We start from the raw sequence: 26,922 nt of genomic DNA, 5'->3' as shown, positions 1-26,922 counted from the left end.
TTCATCATGTAAATTCATCAATCATGGGGTTCCTCAGGTTCCATTTTAGGGCCACTTCTTTTCATCTTGTATATAAATGACTTTAACTCTTCACCTGTACCGCATAAAGTATTATTTGCAGACAACACAAACTTGTTTTTCTCTCATAATAACCCAAATATGCTGGAGCAAATCATAAACAGAGTTAAAGAAAACTGACACCTGGTTCAGATGCAATAAGCTTGACTTAACGTCAGTTAAACAAACTATATTGTTTTCCGCTCTAATTAAAAAAGCAGAGATTAAGCAAATATACCTACAAATTAATGGACAGAATATCTTACGAGTTGGCTTTACAAAATTCCTTGGGATTCTAATCAATGAATTTCTTAACTTTAAATGTCACATTGAAGACCTTAAAAAAAGATTGTCTAAATATGCTGCTTTATTTTTTATGTTGAGACATTTTCTACCACGATCTGCACTTCTCATCCTATACAAGACCTTGTTTGAGCCCCATCTACAATATTGTAACATTATATAGTGTAATACATTTTCAACTTATTTACAAAAACTTGAGATACTTCAAAAAAAAATTATACGAGCTTTATCATGGGCTGAGTTTAATGCACCGACAAGAATACTTTTCTATTGTTACAAACTTCTGAGGCTTGCTGAACAGAACTGCTTCCAGAATGCTTGTGTCATGTACCAAACTGTTCATAAACTAAATCATAAAATATGCAACCTCATTCCAATCTTTCATCCAATACACAAATATACCACCAGGAACATCAATAAAGTTACTGGAAAAAAACGAAGACTAAAATGTACCAGCTTTAGTATTGTGTCCAGAGGACCACAGATTTGGAATGAGCTCGATGAGAAACTAAAATTGTCACACTCCATTTCCACCTTCAAAAAAAAAAAAAAATGAAAATACAACTATCAATGTATATTTAATTTCTTTGTTGTACTAAAAATCATAATTATAACTGGTGCTTGTATCTTGTTCTACCGATTAACATTTGCGTCTGTTATTGTACAATGACCCTATAGAATGATCCACTGTTATGACACTGCACAGCAAAAAAAGGGCTGTATTCAGGAGTACCCAGGAGGAGGACACGGCTGGTATACAGCTCCTGTGCCAGCAAGAGGCTGCAGACAGCCACTTTCAGGAGTCTGCCTTACTAGCTGTGACTTGGTCTTTCTTATGCTGATCAATGTAGCCACCGCCCTGGAGTACTGTTCAAAACCATTAATTCTGTAATTAACCCTGTGTCTGTTGCTCTGAATGACGTTTCTGAACAAACCTGCAATGCTTTTAAGCAATATTTTTGGGACAAAGTTATGTCTATTAGGCAAGCGATTACACCTGTTCCTACAGCCTTCACATCCATTTCTGCTGCACAATGTGTGTTTGAGAGTTTTGACCCTGTTACTCTTGTGGACCTCAAAATAGCTGTCCAGGGGTTGAAGTCTACAACTTGTGCACTAGACACTGTCCCCACTCATATTATGAAGGAAGCTGTTGACATCTTAGGCCCATGCCTTGTTTCCTTCATAAACAGCTGTTTTAGTTTGGGCATTGTGCCAGCTGCTCTCAAGCACGCCATCGTAAAACCATTGCTTAAAAAACCCGGTCTGGATCCCTCCCTCTTATCTAACTTCCGTCCTATCTCTCACCTGCCTTTTTTGTCCAAACTGATGGAGAAGCTTGTTTTTTCGCAGCTTCTCTCTCACCTTAATTCTAATGGCATTGCGGACAAATTTCAATCAGGCTTCAGGTCGAGACATAGCACCGAGTCTGCGTTGTTGAGGGTCCATAATGATATATTGACAGCTCTAGACAACAGAAGTTCTGTTGTCTTGGTGTTATTAGATCTTACCGCTGCCTTTGATACCGTGGATCATTCCATCCTCATTTCCAGACTTCAACACACTGTAGGCCTGCAGGGTGCGGTTCTCAAGTGGTTTTCCTCCTATCTCTCAAACAGATCCTTCACGGTACATATAAATGAGTTTGCGTCTTCTGCTGCTCCTCTCTCGTCTGGAGTGCCTCAAGGCTCTATTCTTGGTCCCATTCTGTTTTCATTATATATGCTGCCGCTTGGTCGACTTATCTCCAGTCACAACATCCAATTTCACTTTTATGCAGACGATCTCCAGATTTATCTTCCAGTTATCTATAATGATCGCTCTGCGTTAGATCCCCTCAATAACTGTCTCCACACCATCAAACAGTGGTTGTCACAGAATTTCCTTCATTTGAATGGGGAAAAGACTGAATATATCCACTTCAGTTCTGACCCAACCCACAGTTCCCCAGATTTTGGTTCATCCACCCCACAATTTGCTTCTGCTGTGAGGAATCTGGGTGTGATTTTTGACAATGAACTTAACTTTGAAAAGCAAATCAGCTCTGTTGTGAGGGCGAGCTTTTTCCAACTAAGGCTTCTGAGCAGAGTTAAGCCATTCTTGTCTCGGGCAGATTTAGAGAAGGCCGTTCATGCTCTCATCAGCTCAAGACTTGACTATTGTAACGCCCTTTACACTGGACTGAATCTCTCACTCCTCCATAAACTTCAGTTGGTTCAGAACGCAGCAGCTCGTCTCATCTCCTACTCCTCAAAATACTCTCACATTACTCCGGTCCTTCAAGCTCTCCACTGGCTTCCGGTGCGGTTCCGAGTCCAGTACAAGATTCTGGTGTTTGTGTTTATGGCTACTAATGGGTATGCCCCCCCTTACATCTCAGAGCTGTTGCAAATTTATCAACCTGCCAGGACTCTACGCTCGTCAAGCCACACCTCCTTGGTTGTCCCCAGGGCGAGACATAGAAAGTTTGGTGACCGCTCTTTTGCTGTTCTTGGCCCGAAGCTCTGGAACTCTCTTCCTCTGCATTTAAAGTCTATCACTGCACTTAATGTTTTAAATGTCATCTGAAAACGCACCTTTTTCATTTAGCGTTTGATGTTTAGCCCCTTTTAGTACTTTGTGTCTTAAAGTGTTTTTACTTATTTATTTTGTTTTACTCTGTTAAGCGCCTTGTGCTCCGTTTGGCAGTTGGAAGGCGCTTTAGAAATAAAATTTGATTGATTGATTGATTGATTGAATGTCAGCAGGGGGCTGTGTGGTGGATCCTTCCTCTCTTTGTCTCATCAACAGGTCCATTTCATTTACAAAAACAAGCACCAAAAGCAGAGATAGTTTAATTCACTTGAAGATATATGCATTTTTCTTTGGTTTTTTTTTTTTTTTTTTTTTGGGGTGGGGGGGGGGGGGTCTCCAAGATTTACAAGCATTTCAACACTGTAAATATCCTTAAAAAATTATATCAATACATACATTTTTTTTTTTAGTTCTACAAAATTAAAATTGCCATTGGGTCCAATTTCTCACTCTATGTTGATCACTGAGTTCAATACTTCATACACTCTCCCAAAACTTTAAAAGAGCAATATCACTTAATTTTATTGGACTTTGGAGTAAAATGGCTTAAACGTGGTATGTTTCAGGATCATTACACTGTCTAGAATCCATACATACTTAGTTGTATTTGAAGATGTCTCCTAAAATTTAATTCAAACTTGTTTTATGGTTTTATGTAAGGGTTACAGCCAGTTACAGCCCTGCTGCAGCCCTGTTTGAGTTCTGTTCCAAGGGAGTATTCCAGAATATGACAATGTTTTCCTATTGTAACTTTATATTCACATGCTCTACACATACTAGCCCTCAACCTTATGTTAGGCTATAAATATCTATATTAAAACTAAAGAGGGCTATCAGTAAATTGACTTAGCGAAGGGGAGGGGAAGGGGGGCTTGGAGATGCAGGGGCACACTTTGTTTTGCAAATGCTCTGGAATGGGAGGTGTGGTGGGGGAGGTCAATGGAGAGTACAAGAGGCTGCCAGACAGAATCATTGTCCCCAAAAACCCATTATTTATTGCAGGTCATCTGCAATCTATTGATCATATATGATCATTTTGCAGTAAACAATGCAATTGTAACCCAGGTTTAATAAATGTAGGGAGATTTTAAAGGAAAAGAAGAGAAAAAGTCTTATTTATTCTATATCTGCATGTGAAAGTGAGAGCTGGCATTTATGGGGTTAACTGCACCACGGCGCAGTGCGTGATGACGTGACGGGCTGCAGCTGCACGCAGGCGCCCTGCAGAGACAACAGAGAGGAGAGCACGCCGGCTTCATGGACAGTTCCTCCTGAAATCATCTTCAAAAGAGCAGGAAACAGAGAGAAATACTGGGAACACACTGCAGACCGACTCCCCAGAGTCCTGAGCTGAAGCCACCCGCTCCACGGTCAGTTTAGTCTTCATTTTGAGCCGTAGAGCGTCGAGTTAACACGTGCTAGCCACAGAGGTAACTTAGCCGCTAACTGCTAATGTAATGCTGTGTGTGTGTGTGTGTGTGTGTGTGTGTGTGTGTGTGTGTGTGTGTGTGAAGGAAAGAAAAGAAGCTCACTTATTCATCATTCTATCCAAGGAATTGATGCTTACAGGTTAAATTTCAGTTAATTGTTAATTGATTTATACTGATAAAGTTATCTTTCATAAGAAATATTTTTTTTGTAAGTTTATTTGATGTGTTTAAAAGTGGAAAGTATTATTTTGTACCTTTATTGGAATTTTTGTACGGGTCATGTTGTATTTATTTTAACAAAGGATTTATGGCCTGTGGTGAATTTAACTAAAATGAATGAATGTGGCCTGTCCTACAGGTCAGGGTTTTTTTTTTTGTTGTTGTTTTTTTTCAGTGATAGAGAAGATTTGATTCAGTGACGCTTGATGCCGAGAGAGAGAGAGAGAGAGAGAGAGAGAGAGAGAGAGCATCAACGACACCAGAAGTCGACGTGAGAGGACACCAGAGCTGAATACCAGGCGGATTTTCAGAAAACGCTGAATTGATGGATCGAAGGAACTCGAAGGCGAGCCGGAACCAAGAAAAGGAATTCAACTGAACTTACCTCCCACACTGCGGTGTGGTTCCACACTGGCACCATTTCTGTAAGTGGCCTTTGAGAGATATACGGTGATTCTTTTATTATTTGAGCAACTTTACTACATGTTCAGTATTTAACATTTTCTCATTCTTCTTTCTCAGGAAGCTGTGAGGAGGCTCCACAAGGCCCAACAGGATGCCAGCAAATGTTATGATGCACATTTAAGGTGTGATCACAATTTTGTGTTTGGGTAATATTAAATTCTGAAAGTGTTGTTTAAGCCTGACCCAGTCAGCAGGCCATTCCCTCCTCCTAATCACAGGCTCCATCTGTTTTCCAGTGTGTCTTCACCCCACAATTCTAAGGTGACCACCTTTCTGGCACAGGACGTTTCATTGCCCACCCAGACGTGGAGCCTGAGGAGGTGAGTTAAATTGTCTGATGCCACTATAACTAAACTTGGAAGGAACATAAGTTTTCCTCCTTATCTACTGAGCTGTTCTAATATATGTGACCAATTTCATTATTAATTGAACTCTTTCCTCTTTAGCCTGCTGCAAAACCTATTTTGAGACACTCCGGCTAACTTTCAGGAGCCAAGATGATCCTCCTGAGGAGAAGGGGAGGCGCAGGGTTTCTGCAGCAACTAAACAGGAGGAGAAGAGTAAGTGAAGACTGCATCTCTCCATGCTTTACTTTGACTCTCCCCAATCTAATTTGCTCAGTGCTAAAATGTCCGTTTTGGTAAATGGACTACGCTTGTATAGCGCTTTTTACCCTGCATGACAGAGCCCAAAGCGCTTCACACTGCAATATCACATCACCCTTTCACACCATACTCGGTGGTGGTTAGCTACTATTGTAGCCACAGCTGCCCTGGGGCAGACTGATGGAAGCGAGGCTGCCAATCTGCGCCATCGGCCCCTCCGACCACCACCAACCATTCACTCTCACAACTTTCATACTAGGCAAGGTGGGTGAAGTGTCTTGCCCAAGGACACAACGCCAGTTTTACGCCTGCGGGAGCGGGGATCGAACCGCCAACCTTCCGGTTATAAGACGACCCGCTCTACCAACTGAGCTGCTGTGCTTTGGCAGCTCTTCAAAACCAAAGGTGGCGTCGTCCGTGGCGACGAAGAGGGCATATGGGAAATGGCATACATTGACCTCATGTCAGAGGAGGAGGACGCCATCTTGGATGACAAGCCTGTGTGGGTCCGGCTTCCACCTCGAAGCAAAGTCGTCAGCGCTGTGTGCTGCGCTGCAAAATAGACTGGAGGCCGATACAGAATAAGTGGCCTACCATCACCAGAGAGCTGCCTGCAGAGCAGCACAGGAGTGACCTGTGGTGGCTCTGCGCTGTGGGACAAATTGTGCATACTTTGTATTTTATTTGCTCGCTGTAGCACAGTCAGTAAACAGTAAATTGTTTTTATATTTTTTTTTCATTGTGTTTTTATGCATTGGACTGTAATGATGCACATTTGTATACAGTGGTTTTTTTTTTTGTTTTTACCACAAAATAAACATTTATGCTCTAATAGTGTGTCATTCTTATTTATGATATAGTGTGTAAGATTACATGAATTATAACTACATTAAATCATTAATGATAAATTAAACTATAATAAAGTTAATATATTCAAATCAAACAAATCCCCCTACATATTTGACCAATGGCAGTAGGGCCAGTGAGGGCAAAACAACCAATCAGATGTAAGAAAAAGGCCCAAGGTGTGAGATGCTAATGCCCCCTGCAAGAAACCGGGGGATTATTCTCCATGGCAACTGACCATTGTGGAGCTCAAGAGGTGCCAACATTTCACACCTTTTCAAGGCTGTATGCGAGCCCTAAAAATGATACGTATTCAGGCGTACTCGGGCTCCTGCATTACAGCTGAGATACACCTGATTACAACTTCATATGCCTGACTACAAGAGGTGTGTGTTGTTGTAATTAGGCCCGAATACAGGTCTTTTCAAGCAGTGCTGGGATTGTTTGTTGTGTGTTCAAGTCGTTTGTTTCTGTTATTGTTATGTGTGGGCACCCGGGCCCCCTATCATAAGCTTTAAATAGCTTTTTTGGGGTGACCCCTTCATGCATCAAATTACTGTAATATCTCTATGCAGCATGCACTGTATTTTATGTTATATTATTGTTGGAGCCCAGGACTTCTGTCCGGCCGACTCCACCCGGTTCTTTTATTCTATGCTTGGTATAAAGAATGCCAAAACGACTGACTTCAGACTATTACCATTTATTTAAGTATAGCCAGATGTAATGCTCAGTGCTGGACCTTACAGGGAAAGATACAAAGTATTTCGCCCCAAAAGGATCCTGATCGTTGATGAGACAGAGTTTTTATTCCATGTTCTTCTGAGCTGGGCCTGCCCCGACAGATAGGCTGGACTTTGTTCGCAATTGGACAATTTGGTATTGATGTCAGCTGCCAACCAAGAGCTGACATCCTTATCCAGTATGTTTTGGAACACCAGTGAGTGTGTGTTGGTTTCTCCGGAACGTGTGGGTATGTTTACACTTTAGCAGAACATCTTATAACCTTGTTGTACTTCTCTCAGGAAAGGCCTAATGTGCAGTTAATACAATTATTCCATAGTAGTAGTGCTAATTAAAGTATATCCCTAACATTATGATGTGTGAAAGAATAAAAAAAAGTCAAGTCAAAAGTCAAAAAAGTCAAGTCAAAGTAGAAAAAATCTTCAGTGCTCTGTATTTTTTATGAACTGGATTTCTATTTGTGTTGCTAGTGTTGTACTTGCACTTGAATGTGTTCAAGACAGTACCTTTTTTATCTGGTTCTTATGTAGTTAGCTGTTTAGCAGCAGTCTGTGAGGTGCCCTGGTCGGATCCGGGCGTAGGTGGAGGAGGGTCGGGAGCCATTGAAACAGTCCATTCCATAGCAGCAGCCGTCTCGAGGGGGTTGGAGCCCGGACCTGGCGGAGTTAGCTCCCTTTCCATCACCCCTGGCAAAAGGAGCCCTGCAGCCACTGCTAGACGTGGCCCCTCAGCTGCCAGGCCAGCGCTAGCCATCGGCAAGACCTCGCCGAGGGTCGCCGTCGCCATTGAGTCCATCCTCACCGTCGTAGTGGCCATCTCGAGGGAGCCGGGGCCCAGATGTGTTAGCTCTCCAGCTGCTAGGCTAGCGCTAGCCGTCGGCACGACCCCACTAAGGGTCGCTGGTGCTGTCGAGTCCATCCTCGCCGTCATCTCGAGGAGGCTGGGGTCTGGCGGTGTTAGCTCCCAAGCTAACACCGCTGATGAAAGGAGGCCCGTAGCCACTGTTGATAGCGACCTCTCGGCTGCTAGGCTAGCACTAGCAGTCGGCACGACCCCGCTGAGGGTCGCTGATGTCGGACCTGGGCACTAGTGGACATCCCCGACAACAACAGGCAGAGCGCAATGATCAGGAAGCCATGTCGCTGATGTTCACCTCGGGTTTCGCCGCCGCGCTGGAGTCTTTTTAGATGAGGATGAATTAAATACGCAGCCAGGACATACTTTCCGTATCCAGGATGCTTAGTAGCTTTGATTGTCACAAAATCCAAGGAAACCGATTTATAGAAGCGGTTGGAACAATAGCAGTCATTAATTATTTGCTGGGTATCAGTGTAAAAGAGTATATTTGACAGCAGTGTGTAGGTGAGGAGAGCTGCAGCTACCCCTGCCACACCTGGCGCCGCCATCTTGCTCCTTTCCTGTGGTAAGGTAGAGAGAGCAACCATCTCTGTTTGTCGTTTTTGTGTTAATTATCTTAATCGTGGTGAGGTAAATAACTACCATGAACAGCGACAGAAAGAAAATTGAGCTCTTTGCAGCAGACGCTCTCTATCTCGGTCGCCATTGGGAGGCAGCATCCACAAAGGCACCAGCGACTGTGACCGACTCTCTCTTCCCCTTGCTACATTTTCATTGTCATCTCCGTTGTACTTTCATTTTCATCCTCACTCTGTATTTGGTTTGTGTTGGTTTAAATTGAAAGAGTTGAACACTCATGCTTACAAAGCTGCGAACAGATCACTCCTGCAAGCACTGCTGAGAGGTGAAACAACTTCGTGACATCAATACCCAGAATGCTTTGCAACGTGCACAACAATGGTGGCCTACGTGTGAATAAACTTTGTTAAACTATAGATAACTGAATATATACAATGGGGGAAATAAGTATTGAACGCATTAACTGTTTTGTCATTACATTTATTTCCAAGATGCAATTCATGTGACATTTCTTCCAGGACACTGGTATAACTCAAATAATCCAACACATGAAAAGAAATCACAACATTCAAATCCATAAATAGTGATTATGTGGAATTAAGTGCAATAACACAGGAAAAAAGTATTGAACACACCATGGGAAAGCTGTATAGTTTGTCAAGGAAAGGCACCATACCATCTCACACCTGAAAGTAATTAGTCTTTGTACTTCCTATAAGTGCAAACCAACATCAGCTGGGTTAGTGCTAATTGATGGCCCTATAAACAGGTTGTTTTTCCACCAAGTAGTCAAACAAGACACATCTCATGATGGGTAAAAGCAAGGAGCTCTCTCAAGACCTTCGCAGCCTGATTGTTGCTCAGCATCAGAATGGAACTGGTTACAGACTTATCTCAAAGAATCTGAGTATTCCAGTAAGCACCGTTGGGGCCATTATCCACAAGTGGAAGAAGCATCACCTTATCATCAACAGGCCGCGCACAGGAGCTCCTCGCAAGATTTCTGACCAGGGAGTCAGAAAGATGGTCAGAAGAGTTCTCAAAGAGCCAAGGACCACCCGGAAAGCACTCCAGCAAGACGTGGAGGCAGCAGGTACAAGTGTTCCAGAGAAAACGATAGGCAATGCACTCCACCGCCATGGCCTCTATGGACGCTCAGCCCGCAAGGCTCCGTTCCTCAAAAAAAGGCATGTTGAAGCTCGTCTAAAGTTTGCTAAACAGCATTTGGATAAGCCTGTGGAATACTGGGAGAATGTTGTCTGGTCAGATGAGACCAAAATTGAACTTTTTGGCTGTCATACTACACACCATGTTTGGAGGAGAAATGGCACTGCACATCACCCAAATAACACTATACCAACAGTGAAGTTTGGTGGTGGAAACATCATGGCATGGGGTTGTTTCTCATTTCGTGGTACTGGCAGACTTCATATAATTGAAAGAGCAATGAATGGAAACATCTATCGGCAAATTCTTGAGATGAACCTCCTGCCATCCACCAGGATGAAGAAGATGAGACGGGGCTGGACCTTTCAACAGGACAACGATCCAAAGCACACGGCAAAGTTGACTCTCGAATGGTTTAAAAAAAAGAAAATCAATGTTTTAGAATGGCCCAGTCAATCACCTGACTTAAATCCGATCGAACATTTGTGGAAAGAACTAAAGATAAGGGTTCACCAGAGGGCACCAAAGCATATTCAGGATTTGAAGACAATCTGTGCGGAGGAATGGGCAAAAATCACACCTGAGCAGTGTGGGCTATTAGTTCATACATACAACAAGCGTCTGGAAGCAGTCATTGCAAACAAAGGCTTCTCCACAAAGTATTAAACGAGTCTCAGATAGTGTGTTCAATACTTTTTTCCTGTGTTATTGCACTTAATTCCACATAATCACTATTTATGGATTTGAATGTTGTGATTTCTTTTCATGTGTGGATTATTTGAGTTAATACCAGTGTCTGTAAGAAATGTCACATGAATTGCATCTTTGGAAATAAATGTAATGACAAAACAGTTAATGCGTTCAATACTTATTTCCCCCATTGTATATTTTTTTAATTTATTCATAAGTATGTTACTGACAGCAAGCTGAACCACATAGAGCAAATTTGTAATTATAGTCGGGGTTCAATTTAAAGGTGCTGTAGGCAGGATTCCGCATCTCCGCCATCTTGCTTAGGGTTATCTAAGTAAAATGGCGATTTCAAACCCAGCACAGCCAATCCTGTCCTGTTTTCTCTGAAATCACGCCCTTACGCAAGTTAAGCCCCTCCAACAAGAACGTGCGATGAACGCCCCTCGACCAATCACGGTTAGAGCCTCAGGGGCTCTTCTGATTGGTCAAAGATACCTGGAGCTGTCGAGATTCCTTTTCAGCTCAGAACAGAGACAGATGGAAATGCTGCGCCCTCGCCGGTAGTGCAGTTATGCTACACCCCCAAAGGATTATCAATGGATACTCTAACATTTAATCCAAAGAAAACACAGAAAAATTAGCATTGACTAGCAAAATCCTGCCTACAGCACCTTTAAGCACTGTTATTTATGTGACGACTGATCACCTGTCTGGGGACTATGAATATAATGTATGCACTTTAAAGCTGGTTTAATTTATGAAACTGGTGCTAACCCTGCAGCCCAGTGATCACTGGAGCTGCACTTTTAGTATTTGTCTGATACTTGAACACTGATTATATTATTTACTCAAATTGGATTTTTGTAAGGGATATAATACAATATGTGATTATCTTTGTATTTGTAACAGTGTGTTATTTGGTACTAATTTTGTTTTGATATTGTGTTCACACGAACTTTCTGGACCTGTTTCAATGCAGGCCAGGTGATTGTGAGCCAGATGGCTGAGTCCAGGCATGAGAGCGTGAAGACTGCAAAGACTGAGGACTGGGAAACAGACCCTGGCATGGATCCTGCACTGCTCTGCTCTGCTCTGCCGTGGTCCAGCTGGTAGGACCATTTTTGCAGCAGCTGCCCCTCTGTTCTGCCCCCGCAACTCATTCACAGACCACTTATTAATCAATACATTCCCTTCCCAAACTTGGACCTCCCACTGGACACTTCCAAGATGATAACCATGCACACGAGGATATGCTGCAATGTCTAAAGTGAACATGTGTGTATATACAGACGTGGACAAAATTGTTGGAACTCTTAATGAAAGAAAAAAACCACAGTGGTTGGAGAAATAACTTGAATCTGACGAAAGTAATAATTAAAAAAAATTCAAAGAAATTTAACTAATGAAAGTCAGACATTGCTTTTCAACCATGCTTCAACAGAATTATTAAAAAAACAAACAAACAAATAAACTCAAGAAACAGGTCTGGACAAAAATAATGGTACCTCTAGAAAAGACTGAAAATGATGACACCAGAGGGACATGCCAATCCAAGGTGTGTCCACTAATTAGCATCACAGGTGTCTACAATCTTGTGATCAGTCAGTGGCTGATATAGAGGGCGACAGGGAGTCACAGAAAGTGGACCACACTCAACAGGGACCACAGGAAGCAGAGGAAAGAGTTGTTTCAGGAGGTTAGAAAGAAAATTGTAGACCAGCATATTAAGGGTGTGGGCTATAACCCAGGAATTCCACATCCTCCATGTCCGCTCCGTATTGCTGCAGATCGCTCCGCTGCGCCTTTGTTCCGCCCAGCCGGAGAAGCAGAGATGCGCATGCGTGAGAAAAAAATAGACCTTGTTTGTTGACTCTGCTGCATTGAACCATCAGTTTAAACTTGGCATCAAACCTTCGCCTCTGTTGTTTGCTTACTGATCTAGGTTCCAGCTCCTTCGTCCCAGATGGTCACGTTCCCTCATTTTTCATCAGATCACTGTGACCACAGACGTCATGTGATTTTGATACTTCTTTTGCTTTCTGCTCACCGGTACTTTGGCTCCATCTAGTGGCGTGGATGTGTAACGACAATCTAGTCCTCCGTTCTAGTACGACCCCATTATGGAGGATACAGTTTCTGGAAAAAATATTGTCTTATATTCGGGCCAACACAGTCAGTAGGCCTATCTATACCCCCCCCCACACACACACACACAGAGTGTTTCTATTTTTAAGAATGTACTTTTACTAAACTTTTAACAGATGTACGCCTTGTTTGTCCCAGCAGAGTTGCCGTAACTCGCTGTCTCGTCATAAATCGGGTCGTGTTCATGCGGGCGCAGAAGCATCTGGAACGGATTGTGTTCCATGTATGGCTTGGGTACTGACAGTGCTGATATGCTAAAATGCTAATGTGCTGATATGCTAATGTGTTAATGGTTTAAAATGAAGTATTTTGATGCTGGTTGTCTGTTAGCTGTTAGCTTGACGATAGCTTCATGTTTCCTCTTTCTGAGAGGAATAGTTTGCTCTGTCCAGACCAGAGCCAGAGAACCACGGCTTTGTAGCTGCTCTCACCAGATGGTCTGCTGGGAACCGCTTCTCGCTGATCCTCCTCCGAAGGCACATCCCTCCATCACTGAGCCCAGAACTTTCCAGCTCCACCTTCCACCCAACCTTCACATCTGAGGCTCAAGAGCCTGCTTGGTTCTGGGACTTCGGAACACAGAACTGGGACTGAAGCCCTCAGAACCAGGACTGTGGAAATCTTTGCTGTTTGGTTTTTTTTAACAACTGAATTGGACTCCTTTGGTTCTGATAATCTGAACTTTAATTGTGAAACTCTAATTGATTTCAAATCAGGATTTGATCTCGAGTTCTCTTTTAAAGAACTCAGACTCTTTGAAAGAACACACACAACTCTCTCTAGGGGGTTCTACAGGAGCTTCTCCTGGGGGCTCTGCTAAGGGTTCTGCTGGAGGGTTCTAGGTGTTCAGTGTGCGTGGTCCAGTGCTCTCAATAGCATTCCTGATAGACTGGAGCACCTCCAATGTGGATCCCTGACCCCCCAGGTCAGCGGTGTGGAGCTGTGGACACACACACACACACACACACACACACACACACACACACACACACACGCACACACACACACACAGGTCAGGCGACATGGTGCAGCGCGGTTCTGGATCTGGACGGTACCGGTACCCGGGTCTCGGTGACGGTGGACAGTACGGCTCTGCGGATCATGTGGGCGAAGCCGCGGAGCCGCAGGTGGTCCAGCAGCTGGCAGGATGCCAGCAGCATGGCGGTCGGGTTCGCCACGTTCCTGTTGGCGATGCTCTTTCCCGTGTTCCGGGTTCCCTGAACAGAGAACGGAGAACAGGGAACCAGGGTCAGAATACCGACAGACAGAAAATGGTCGGCGTGTCGCTGTGGCAGCAAGCGGCTGATCCGGAGAACACCCGCAGTGGGTCTGACGGTTCTAGAGGACTGTTCAGGTCAATAATGTTCCACGGGTTCTCCATGAGCCAATCACGAAATACAGAACAGAGGAGGCCAGTGAAGCCTTGATTCTACTGCAGAACAGGTCAGGTTCTCCTGTGGTTCTACTGCAGTATAGGTCAGGTTCTCATGTTTTTCTCCAGACTGAAGTTCTGGACAGTACCGGAAGTACCGTATCCAACTGATACCAACCATTGAGATACCTGGAACGTGGCTACAGATTCCATGAGGAGAAGCTAGAATGCTGCCGTCAGCTGATGGAACGTGTCTACAGATTCCACAAGGAAGAGCTAGAACGCTGCCGTCAGCTGACCGTCACTCAGGAAAAACAGCTGATCTAAAACAGAATGTGAACCGGGTCTCCATGATATGAGTCTGGACCAGGAGTACCAGAGAGAGTGAAGAACCATGTGTGTTCAGTGTTTTCCAACAGCAGTTCTAGCAATACCCAGAACATGTGGAACCACAGCTGTGGATCCTGTGGAGCCTCAGGTCCTCACCGTCTCGAACACGGCGTAGTTTTCTCCATAGTTGGCTCCAGGAACCAGTCCCGGTCCTCCTACCAAGCCGGCGCACACGTTGCTCACCACGTTCCCATACAGGTTCGGCAGAACCATCACATCAAACTGCTGCGGCCTGGAAACCAGCTGACACACACGGACTGGATTAGGGGGTGCGGCCTCCAGAACCAGATCAGGTTCGTCAGGCCTCTCCCGGAGCCGGATCGGGCAGGTCCGGTAGGGGGCATTCTCACCTGCATTGTGGTGTTGTCCACTATCATGCTGTCGAAGCTGATCTCGGGGTAGCCGCTGGCGACCTCCTGGCAGCTCTGCAGGAAGAGGCCGTCACCCAACTTCCTGTTCAGGAACACAAGGTCAAGGTCATGGAACCCAGTCATTCATTTCCTGTGGAGGAGAGTCAGGTTCTAGACGGAACGCCACAGGTGTACCATAGAATGACCTTCAACGCTGCACAGAATGACCTTAAAATCATCAGAAAACCGAAGCGGCCAGTTCCCAGACGGAGCCTCATTTTGGACCATGGTGGCGTTCACCAGCATCCCTTCACTTCCTGTCGGCCTCATTAAGGCTCTCACAGCATATCAGAGAATCGAGGAAGGAAGCTCTGTTCCTTTTGGACCCTGAAATGGACTGGCATTGACCTGAAATCAAATTTTAGCTTCTGAGACTGAAAGGTCAAAGGTCACTGACATGATGTTGGCTTTGTGCACCGCCGTCACCCGGCGGCGCCCGTTCTCACGAGCCGTCCGGAACGCGTAGTCTGCAATGCGCAAGGACTTGGTCCTGGTGATGATCTTCAGACACTCCACTACGCCTGGAACGTTCTGCAGGAGAACCAGAAAGAAAGCAGGTCAGGAACGTTCTGCAGGGAACAGCAGTTGAACATTAAATGTTCTTGGCCACAGGATTATTCTGAAGCTGCAGAGCACTGGTGGAACCCAGTTCCCCGCTGTGGTCAGAACTGGACGTGCAGCACCTCATGTTCCAGGCTGCTGTACTCTCCCTCCGTGTTCTCCCGGACTATCAGGATGTCGACGTTCCGGTGGCGGGTTCTCACTCCTGGCAGAGACTGGCAGTGCATCACATTAGCGTACAGATCCAGAGAGGTTCTGCAGGATGGAAGCAAACAGTTGGAATAAGCACTTAACCTGCAGGTGACACAAAGAACCTGAAGTAATCCACCAGTCCAGACCAGGACCAGTCCAGACAAGGGCTCCTCCAACCCAGGACTGGTCCAGACCAGGACAACACTAAACCAGGACTGGTCCAGACCAGGACAACATCAACCCAGGACTGGTCCAGACCAGGACAACACTAAACCAGGACTGGTCCAGTCAACGACCGGTCCAACAACTGAAACTCTGAGTGAGGAAGAGGAAGAGGAAGAGGATCTGGACTCACCGCAGCAGGTTGTTTCTGGACTTGTAGGACGGCGGCAGGTTGTGGTTGGTCTCAATGTTTCCTAGACAAAGATGCAGCATTTAAAACTCTCTGAACCAGCCAATCACCACCCCTTTGAACCAGCCAATCACCACCCCTCTGAACCATCCAATCACCACCCCTCTGAACCAGCCAATCACCACCCCTCTGAACCATCCAATCACCACCCCTCTGAACCAGCCAATCACCACCACTCTGAACCATCCAATCAGCAACCCTCTGAACCAGCCAATCACCACCCCTCTGAACCAGCCAATCAGCAACCCTCTGAACCAGCCAATCAACCCTCACCCTTTTGATGGTCCATATTGATCAGAGCTGAGCTTCTACTGGTTCTCTATTATAGAAGTGGCAGATCTAGTTCTGCTGAAACAGCCAGAACCAGACCCAGACCCAGAGCCAAACCCAGACCCAGAGCCAGATCCAGACCCAGAGCCAGATCCAGATCCAGACCCAGATCCAGATCCCGACCCAGACCCAGAGCCAGAGCCAGAGCCAGCCTGTTCTCTCCACATTTCAGCAATAGAACCTTCAGACGGGCTGAAATCAGGACTGAAGCTGATTTGGGAAAAACACTGAATCAAGTGTAGAAGGACCAGCTTGTTTCCAACCTGGAGAACAAAGAGCCAAGTGTCTTTGTATGTGTGTGTGTGTGTGTGTGTGTGTGTGTGTGTGCGCGTGTGTGTGTGTGTGTGTGTGTGTGTGTGTGTGTGTGTGTGTGTGTGCGCGCATTCGCATGCAGGGCTGGGACAGTTACTTTAAAATTGTAATCCGGTACAATTACAAGTTACTTGTCAAAAAATGTAATCAGTAACTTAATCTAATTACTTCAATTATAAAGTAACGTACCAGATTACTTTTAGTTACTTTTAGATTACTTCACCAGCAAACATAAAAAATAAAGACAAACACAATGTGTCATCCTCACAGTATATTGACAGCTCTACACAGTAAACACTAAACGCTCTGAGTGTTCTGAACTCTGCTGAAGTTTGTGTTCAGCCCCAATTAATACCAACATGATCTTTAACCTCTGACCTACTGAGAATCTGACTTTCTTTCTTTCTGACTCAGGATCAGCTCCATCAGTTCAGACTGTGTTCCTCTAGTAGTTCTACAGTCCAGCAGAACCAGGAGCCGCATTGACAGTGTTAACGGTCCATGTACCTTACGGCCATCCTTTTTCTGGATTGATATGGGTCAACGAAAAACAGAAAACCATCCGATTTCCGATTTCTGTTTGGATGAAGGTAAACAAAAAACAGAAAACAAGCCGTCTCCCGTTTTTTGTTTGGAAATCGAAAATTAAAAAACGGAAAACGAGCCTTTATCTGATTGCTTATTATGTGTTTATCAAACAAAAGTCGGGAAATACAATACAGACGTTATTTAATTCAACCATTTCTCAAGTTTGCGCTGCTGGGAAACCAGAAGTCTGGCTTTCTCTTCTTCTTCTGCTGCTGCTGCTGCTGCATCTTCTTTGCTTTTGGTCTTCCACTCTCGACACTGAACTATTAAAAAAAATGCACATTTTCTTTGGAAATGTCTAGACGATTATGCCTATGATAGTGGAAATGAATGCCAGCGGCATGACTGCAGGTGAAATCTCTGCACACCTGTGCAGTCAGTTTGGCCCTGTCCGGGGTTTTCAGACAGAAATGTCCGAAGATGGATCTCCGAGCGCAGCCTCTCCCACCTTTGTGTCGGATGACCAACTCCAGGCCGAAGTCGCCTCAGCGTCTGCCGAGGTAAGTAGCGACAAACCTCATTAATTTATATGTGTATGATTAAAATCACTGTTTTTCAGTGATTTTACCGCAGTTTTACAGCGACACCTACTGGCAGCAGCAGCACACTGCAGATTCTGCTGCCTCAGATCTCATTCATCACGTTGAAAGAAACAATTTCAGGAGAGAAAAATACACATCAAAACAAAAATAATCACAAATGTGAGACTGCAAATGCTCTCAGTATCAGTAGGGTTGTTTGCAGTTACACTTTGGTATTTACACTTTCTAATTAAATAAATATACCATTTTGTATATTGGTTACTGGTTCATAATACAATCCAAAAATGTATTATTGTTGTTCTTAACAACCTGATGTTTTTCTATTTGCTGTTGTGTGCCATTTTCATCAACTTACTGAATTGTGTGTTTATGGAATTGATAGGTTGGGCCAACGTACGGGACGAAATTCCTGTCTTCTAAAGGCAGACATGCCAGTGAGAGAAGAGTGGGAGCAGCTTTAGGAGTGGTTCACCCTTGGCACCACCAGGCTCACCAACATGTAAGCCTACTTTCCAGAGAATCACAATTGAACAGTAGTTTATTCCGTCAGATTTGCTTCTTTTTTGTTCCCACATGCAAGTCGAAGGGCTCCAGACGGCCATCTGTGGAATGTCATCGAAAAAATTGATGAGCTGAAAAATGCTGCTGAGAATCTCCATGGCATCTCAGATAACATCAATCCGCTATCTGAGATGACCATGAAGAAAATTCGGGAAGCTGATGTCCAGCCAGCAGTGGAAGCTTTCTCCTGCTTGGTTTGTAAAGGTATGTAGAAGATAAGTAACACAGGGACTTGTGAAGTCCAAGATACAACCTTCAGCTAATTTAGACTTTGTATAATTTTCAATGAACTGTTTAATTGTGATATTTCTGTGATAGAATTGTGTTTGTTTGTATTTAGAGCTATCATGGATGAGCCCATGTTTTAGAACTGCTGGTGCTCACTGGTGGGGTTTGGAGCCTGTGTGAAGCAGTGAAGCGGATCAGTTAATGTTTTCTCCTTTCTCATGCACTTTCATGTTTTTGCAGTTCTCATTTTGTTAATGTACATAGTTTATCTTGCTCTTGCAGTCAATTTTTGAATGTTTGTAATGTCATTGTTTGAAATATTAAAGAATAAATATATTGATATTTCATATCCTGGGTTTTGGTTAAATGTGTGGTTCTTGATTCCTTTCTCAATTCATGAACAAACCTTGTCTTAATCTTGTGCTGCAAAAAGGAAAAAAAATAGCCATACAAACACTTTTTCAAGGAATTGACGTGTGTGTGGGTGGGGGGGGGATTGTTACTTTGCTCTTCAGTCAGATGTGATTGACTGAGTGGGGTGACGCGCTCCAGCAGACAGATCAGTAGATCAAGGCCTCTCTCACCTTTCAGGGCGACTCTGTTGCGTCTGATGGCCATGATGGCGTTATTGATATCATCTTCAGAGTCCAGGCCAGAGTCCACGTTGACCACTTCAAAGTCCACCGGAACGCAGCAGAACCTGACACACACAGACACACACACACACACAGGGTGAGGGGTGTGTGTGTGTGTGTGTGTGTTTGCAGGATGGAGAAAATTTTACCGGAACAGTTCACGGACGTGGTTGGCGAGCTCCGGTCCGATCCCGTCTCCAGGAATTAGAGTGACGGTGTGTCTGCCTCCATACTTTGCAGGTGGAGGCTGGAACACACACACGCACACACACACACACACACACACACACACACACACACACACCATTGTCAAGACTCTTAACATACAGCCTACCAGATGACACCAAGGGCACAAAAGAAAGGCCAAATGAAACCCTAGTGCTGCCCGAACTCATAAAATCCGGCTCAGACTTCAGTCTTTATCTCATTCCTTTGATATACATTCATTCATATGTGTTGGTCGGTAGAGGGAGTTACCTGTGACCCCAGTCAGCACTTTCAGCTACAGTTTTGTAAGGCTATTTTTAGAGGTCAACCGATTTATCATTTTTCTCCATCGGCCATCGGCCGTATTTTCTTTTACAAAGACGATTTTTGATCCGTTGTATAAATTGACGCAATTTTTGATCAGGCACATGTGCGGGCAGCTAAAGCTGCCCCTCAACAAAGGACCTCTGTGGCACGCTGCTGCATTAATTTCCGTCAGAGCGGAGTGTGCTCGGTGGAATCCAATCAATCAATCAATTTATTTTTTGTATAGCCCAGTATTACAACAACAGCTGCCTCAGAGGCTTCAAGATGTTACATTGGCTGGTAAAAATAAAAACAGTGAATAAGCATAATGTTAATATATCAAATTCACAGTAACGAGACAAAACAAAGCAACCACCGCCTTAGTAGGGATGAGCCGAATACTCGTTTTAAACAAGTACTCGTTACGGATAACGCATTTTTTCCGAATCCGAGTACAGCCCGAGCATTGTCTGTCATTACTCGTACTCCTGCTAATGGGAGATCCTCATTGGTCCTTCATTCTGCTCCGTGCTCCACCGAGACGACAGGATCCTTTTGAGAGAAGCCAATCGGACCTGATAAATTAAAAATGCGGTATTTTATTTCTTTGTAGCGTGCATTGTGCCTGAGGAAAACCTTATAAGGTCGAAACCTCGGGCGATTGTGCACGCTCGGGGTTTTTTCGGGGGTTTTTAAGTTTCGTTTTCCCTCGCGGTTTTTTTTCCCCTTTTTTCTCTTCTTTTTTTTATAATAATCTGGGCTTGTGCTCCACTGGGAGGCTGTGATCTGTGGGAGAGATGATAACTGGACCGAGGTCCACGTCCTGGTCATGTCCGTGGCACTGCAGCCTCGGACATGACCAGGAAGCTCAGCAGGGGGGATGAGAGGTTTCCCTGGACGCCGGGGAGATTCCGGTGGGGATCATGGGGGGAGGCATTCATACAATTAAAATATTCATGTTCTGACTCAATAAAAAATACTTTTTCTGTAAATAGTTCCTTCACTATTGTGACCAAAAATATTCGAATTTTATTTCTGAGGGTTTTGTGTGAATAAATAATCATTTATATGAATTTAAAAATATTCATGTTCTGACTAAAATAAAAAAAGCAAAAATCTGTACATTGTATCATTGAGACTGTTATGTAAATAGTTTTCAAATGAAGAATCAATATAGCAACTTCTGAGCAATCCATATCAATGTCAGACTTAAAATAATGCACCAATTTCTGCCCCAGCCCATTTCCAGTTAAACCACGCCCACTTCCGGTTTAGACCACGCCCCCTCCGAGTACAGATACGGATACAGATAATTTGGATGGGTAAACAGATACAGATACAGATACAGATAGTGGTGTACTCGCTCATCCCTACGCCTTAGACCCTCACATCCGGCAAGAAAAAACTCCAGAAACCCAGTGGGAAAAGAAGAAATCTTGGGGAGAACCACAGTATGGAGGGATCCCTCTCCCAGGGATGGACAGCTTTGACAACAGCTAGCATGAGACAAGTGTGAATGTTTATTACTGCTTGTTACATTGTGTGTTCACTCAGACAAAATATTTCATTGTTTTGAAAGCTGAATAAATGTTCTGAGGACTGGACATGACTTGAGACGACTTAATAGATTTCTTTTAGTTGCTCAGAAATTGCTGCGTTTCACAAAAATGTGATAAAATCGGCCTAAATATCAAATTGGGAAAATCAGCTATGCATATCAGCATCGGCTGCCCAAATTTGGAAAGCATCGGCATCGCCCCCCAAAAAACCCATATTGGTCGACCTCTAACTATTTTAGCAGGAGCCTGCCAGTCTAGACTGAGGGAAAATAGATCGTCAGATTCTGATGATCCAAAAGAGACAAATCCATTTGAGACATGTTCTGTACACATGTGGCAGAATGGTTCCTGTGCCTGTTTCTACTGTTCCGACCCCGAGTCACAACAGTCACAAATCAATGCAACCTCAGAAATCACAATTCAGACAGACACATGTGACGATGTATGAATGACAACACACACACACACATGCATGCACACACACACACATACTAATTGCACTCCATACTCACGATGGTCTGGTGTGGATGGAGCGATGGAAAACAGAGGAGAGAAAACAGATCAGTGGAGGGAAACCCTGAGAGGTGAACATCTGCACAGATGTTTACGACACATCTGTTTCTGTTCAGCTGCAAGCAGGTCTGTGAACCAGCAGGGGGTGTCAGCAAGAGTGTCATTGGAGTGTGACAAGGAGTGTCATTGGAGTGTTACAGGGAGTGTCATTGGAGAGTTTTTGGAGTGTTACATAAAGTATTGTTGGGGTGTCACAGAGAGTGTCATCTGATTGTTACAGAGAGTATCATTGGAGTGTTACATAGTCTTACTGGAGTGTCACAGGGAGTGTTACACCAGCAGTATTGGAATGTCACAGGGAGTGTCATTGAAGTGTTCCAACCATTTTATGGGAGTGTTCCAGGCAGCATTACAAAAGTGTTATTGAGTGTTCTTGTAGTTTTATAACAGTGTTATTGGAGTGATACAGAGAGTGCTCCAGGGAGTATTACAGGGAGCATTCCAGGGAGTGCTGTAGTTAGTGCTAATGGGAGTGTTTCAGGGTTCCAGACATCCTCTTGGGTCTAACAGTCACTCACAGTGTAAGTTGCCTTGTTGGTCTGTTGAGCTGCTGCTCCTCTGAGCTGTGGACAGAAAAACATCCTTCATCATGAAGTTCAGACACTTTGCTCATCTTGTTCCAGCTTTTCACCCTTTTCTCTACATGTCTTCCTGTTTCAGCTGCATCTGTGTGTCAATGTGACATTACAGTGACCTGATCTGGATGAACTGGAGTGAAATGAAATGGTCACAACTAGAGGTGGAATGGAACATCCAGTCATGAAGCTTCATGCAATTAACAAATTAAGTGACTGACGCACCAAATTGACCTCTGGCTCTACCGTAGCAGCTCTATGAAGACTGATCACTTTGACCTCTGACTCTACCGTAGCAGCTATCACTTCATGTGGAAATGAAATGGAGGAAATAGTGGACTACTGGACACTCTAGTGGACATTCAAGTAAGGAATCTCCAGCAGACACACTAGTGGACATTCTTGTGGATGCGGTAGAGAACGTGCTAGTGGATGCTGGTGAGGACATGCTAGTGAATGCTTGAGAGAACGCTGTAGAGGACAAACTAGTGGGCATAAGAGAGGACGCTCTAGTGGATGTGTTGGGGGACATTTTAGTGGATGATCTACTGGACACTACACAGGACGCTGTCATGGATGTGTTAGTGGACACTAGTAAATCCTCCAGTGGACACTAGAGTGGATGCTATTGTGGATGCCACAGAGAACACTCTAGACTTGCTAGCAGATGCTCTAGTGGACACTATAGAGGATGCTCTACTGGACAGAAGGGTTAGACTCAGTCCCCTTGTTGTCTTGTGGGCTGTTAGAGTGATGACTATCTGGATCAGGTCTCTCCTTAAGCCCTACTCTAATTTCACACCTGGATCCTCAGCTTCACATCAAAGATCACTACCAGCTGTGTTCTCTAACTATAGTCCATAGGATGTTCTCTGTTGTACCTTGATCCAGGTGCAGCACCTGTTCGTCTGGAGCGTCCACATTGAGTAAAGACCATCATATCTTTGCTGTCCTCTTCCTTCTCTACACTGTTCTTTTTTCTTCTTTTTTTTTGCTTGTCTGGTCACTTGCTTGTTTCTTTCTCTTTCTCTCTCTTACTGTCTTTCTGTTCCGCTGTCAGGTACAGCAAGATCATGTATCAGTACTCAAAAATAAATAAAATAAATGAAGAAACCGTGGTAAGAAGCTTTATGCTTTAAGCTCCCTTTTTAAGAGCAAGTCAGTCTGGAAGCTTCCAGCAGCCAGAACATCCATTCTGCTGATTCCATGCTGGACAGGGCATTTAAAAAAAAACAAAACAATCAGTGGGATTTTGCTCTGTTATGCTGACAGAAGGCGCTGTTCTCCTAATTGAGAACAACATCACTGGCAGTGTTGGATTCCCCGAAGTATGAAGAGACACATAGGCTGTTTTGGCTGAGCGAGATTGTGTTGGTTCGTTCCACTCAAGTGGATCTACACAAACTCTTCTTTATAAGATATAGCTATTGCTAATTAATACCCCCCAAAAAAGTTCTACTCATTGTTTCCAGTCATTTTTTAATAATTAGCATTTTTGTGTTAGTCTTTCTTTTCCACTGTGGCGTAGTGATATTTACACGGGCAGAGTAGGGCTGTGTTCGAAACCGCATACTTACCTACTACTCATACTAACTTGAGTATGCAGTGCGTTTACACTGGCAGTATGTGATTTTGAGTATGCGAGAAGTTCCCGGATGCGTACTGCACTCGCCAGAAATGTTGAGTATACGTCGTGGGTTTACTACTCATACTGAAATTACCCAAGATGCAACGTGATGGACAGCGGGAGACGCTGAGCTGATCTTCGTTAAAAAGCCGAAAAAACTCTCCGTCGGTAAGGCATCGTAACTGGTCAAATTCCATTAACGGGACAACGGTCCAAATGTGGATGTTAAGCGAGATATATTGCTGGAAGGTTGGCTTCTTGTTTTCAAAGTAAAAGCACAGATTTATCACTAAGGTTTTTTTGCATGAAAAAAGGGAAAGGGGTGGTTTATTTTTGAGAAAATAACCGGAAGTGCGTTGCTCACTGAAGCTGGCTTAAATTTTGCCGAATTCGTCCAAACAAAATCATAAACGGTTGGTATTCGGACTAATAAACTACACACTCGGGCTCTAAACGACCACTTTGTCACCTAATTTAAAAAAAAAAAAATCTCGATAAAGTTCTACATTTGAAGAGTTTAGAGCTAAAGTGAAATCCAGCCACTTCATTGGCTCCCTGTTTCTTTTAGAATTCAATTTAAAATTTTACTGCTTGTATTTAAATCTTTGGTCAGGCCCCCGGATATTTGTCTGAAATGTTGTGTTTGTATGCTCCTGTAAGAGCCCTGCGGTCATGTGACCAGCTGCTCTTAACCTGTCCCCGATCGAGACTGAAAACTAGAGGTGACAGGGCATTTGCGGTCGCTGGTCCTAAACTCTGGAATGAGCTCCCTCTGAACATTCGTTCTGCTTCATCTGTTGAGTGTTTTAAGTCTTTGTTAAAATCACATTTATTTACTCTGGCGTTCAACACAAGCTGAGCTGGACATTTTTGTAAGTTATTGTTTTTAAACTTTTGTATTTTTCTATTGTTTTTTTTTTTCTTTTTATGATGTTATCAACATGTGCAGCACTTTGGGCAGAGTTTTCTGTATTTAATGTGCTATAGAAATAAACCTTGACCTTGACCTTGACCTTGACAATCCAGCTATGAGCCCCGGGCGCAGAGCAGTCGTGTAGAACGCTCCTCTGTTGATCTTGTTGATCCTGTCACTAATCCTGCTCCCGGATTTTTACAAGTCAATCAATCAATCAATTTATTTTTGTATAGCCCAGCATCACAACAACAGCTGCCTCAGAGGCTTCAAGATGTTACATTGGTTGGTAAAAATAAAAACAGTGAATAAGCATAATATTAATATGTCAAATTCACAGTAACGAGACAAAACGAAGCAACCACCACCTTAGACCCTCACATCCGGCAAGAAAAAACTCCAAAAACCCAGTGGGAAAAGAAGAATTCTTGGGGAGAACCACAGTATGGAGGGATCCCTCTCCCAGGGACGGACAGCTTTGGCAACAGCTAGCATGAGACATTCTCATAATAAAGGGTATGTGCATGGTGTGCATTTTTTATTTTATATCTTCCATTACACAGTAGGTTGTGATATTTTTAATAAATGACACATAATATTTTAGCTAAATTTACCATATATTTCATTTTGCTGGGTGCAAATCACTTAAGTTGAAGTGTTTCCTTCAATAAGTTAGCTACATTTCTCACTCTGAATCCACCTATGTGTACACTAAGGCGCCAATACTTGTTTCAAATGTTTGGTAGATGTGTGCAGCACCAGATTTGCGTTTTTGGGTATTCTCATAAAGACATTCCTGGCTGGTGACAAAGTTTGGACAAATATTCTGATTAGAACTTTTAACCCAGAGTCTAGAAGGGTATTGTCTTTGAAAAAATTCATTGAATATGTAGATCCAGCGTAGTGGAGCGAAATTCACTTTCTAGGCACTTTTTCCATGGTGCCAATACAGCCTAACAGTGAGGAGTGTGTCCTGCGTGTTACAGTGAGGAGTAGTGTCCTGTGTGTGTTACAGTGAGGAGTGTGTCCTGTTTGTGTTACAGTGAGGAGTGTGTGTTTCTACTCTACATCTTATTCAGGAACATTGAGGTTTGTTTCTGTTTCTGCTGTAAATGTGATCCGGTGGTTCTGAGTGAAACAGGTTCCCTCCATTCTCATATTACATCCATGTTCCTCCACTGATGTGAGCAGGACGTAAATGTTCTCGTAAATGTTCTTCTGCCTGAGAACTGTTGACTCAACAGGTTCTACTGAGTTCTGAGCTCTCTGGTGGACACGCACTGCAGCTTGGGTCACATGATCCACCAGGATACTTCAATTATTCAGGACTGCTTGACAGCCACAGGCTGTTCTGCTGCAGTAGAAGTACAATAAATAGCTGGAAGGACAGACACTCATCCGTGGGCTAACTCTGCAACTAACTACCCTGCTTAATCTGCTTCAGCGGTGGATTAACCACCCAGAGAAAAACTGTTCACCAGTTGAAACTTGGTCCTTTCAGAACTTAAACAGAAACCCGAGAACCAGGTACCAGGGACTGGAACCCAGGGACCGGGCAGAGAACCAGGCCTACCTTCAGCAGCTGGGGTCCGAGCAGAGGCTTCACAGAGCCGCAGAGAGAACGCACACAGCCGGCAGACATCATGACGGTGACCCAGGGAGGGAGGGGGAGGGGCTTGTTGACAGTAATCCTTCTCTCACTCACTCACTCACTCACACACACATACACACACACACACACACAGTACAGTAGACAGAGGTGAAATCATGTCACTGCAGACTATTACTGGCTCTGACTGTGATTGTGACTGTAGCTCAGTAGACTAACTAATAATCAGATGTGTGGAAGTGAATATTCCGTGAACTCAGAACTACCACAGTGAAGATTTGTGTTTCTGAGCTGTATCTTGATATAACAAGATAGTTTTCTTATTTTTATGACAA

At 44.0% G+C, this 26,922-nt stretch overlaps 1 protein-coding gene across 1 annotated transcript; it reads right to left on the bottom strand.

Annotated features, from left to right (window-relative positions):
- Positions 1-13,505: 13,505 nt before the first annotated feature.
- Positions 13,506-26,620, bottom strand: LOC115404245 (isocitrate dehydrogenase [NAD] subunit gamma, mitochondrial-like). The gene is made up of 11 exons (XM_030113494.1): positions 26,552-26,620; positions 25,013-25,060; positions 19,368-19,465; positions 19,168-19,283; positions 15,966-16,026; positions 15,541-15,673; positions 15,255-15,388; positions 14,798-14,900; positions 14,544-14,690; positions 13,747-13,902; positions 13,506-13,625 (listed from the first exon to the last, which is right to left on the bottom strand). The coding sequence occupies exons 1-11, from the start codon at positions 26,618-26,620 to the stop codon at positions 13,524-13,526; spliced, it is 1,167 nt and encodes a 388-aa protein (XP_029969354.1). The 3' UTR covers positions 13,506-13,523.
- Between the last annotated feature and the right edge of the window lie 302 nt (positions 26,621-26,922).

The sequence above is a fragment of the Salarias fasciatus genome, chromosome 17 (assembly GCF_902148845.1).
Source record: "Salarias fasciatus chromosome 17, fSalaFa1.1, whole genome shotgun sequence".
NCBI classification, from domain to species: domain Eukaryota; kingdom Metazoa; phylum Chordata; class Actinopteri; order Blenniiformes; family Blenniidae; genus Salarias; species Salarias fasciatus.
Note: the sequence above shows the minus strand (reverse complement) of the source record. Positions and strands in the feature narration are given on the sequence as shown.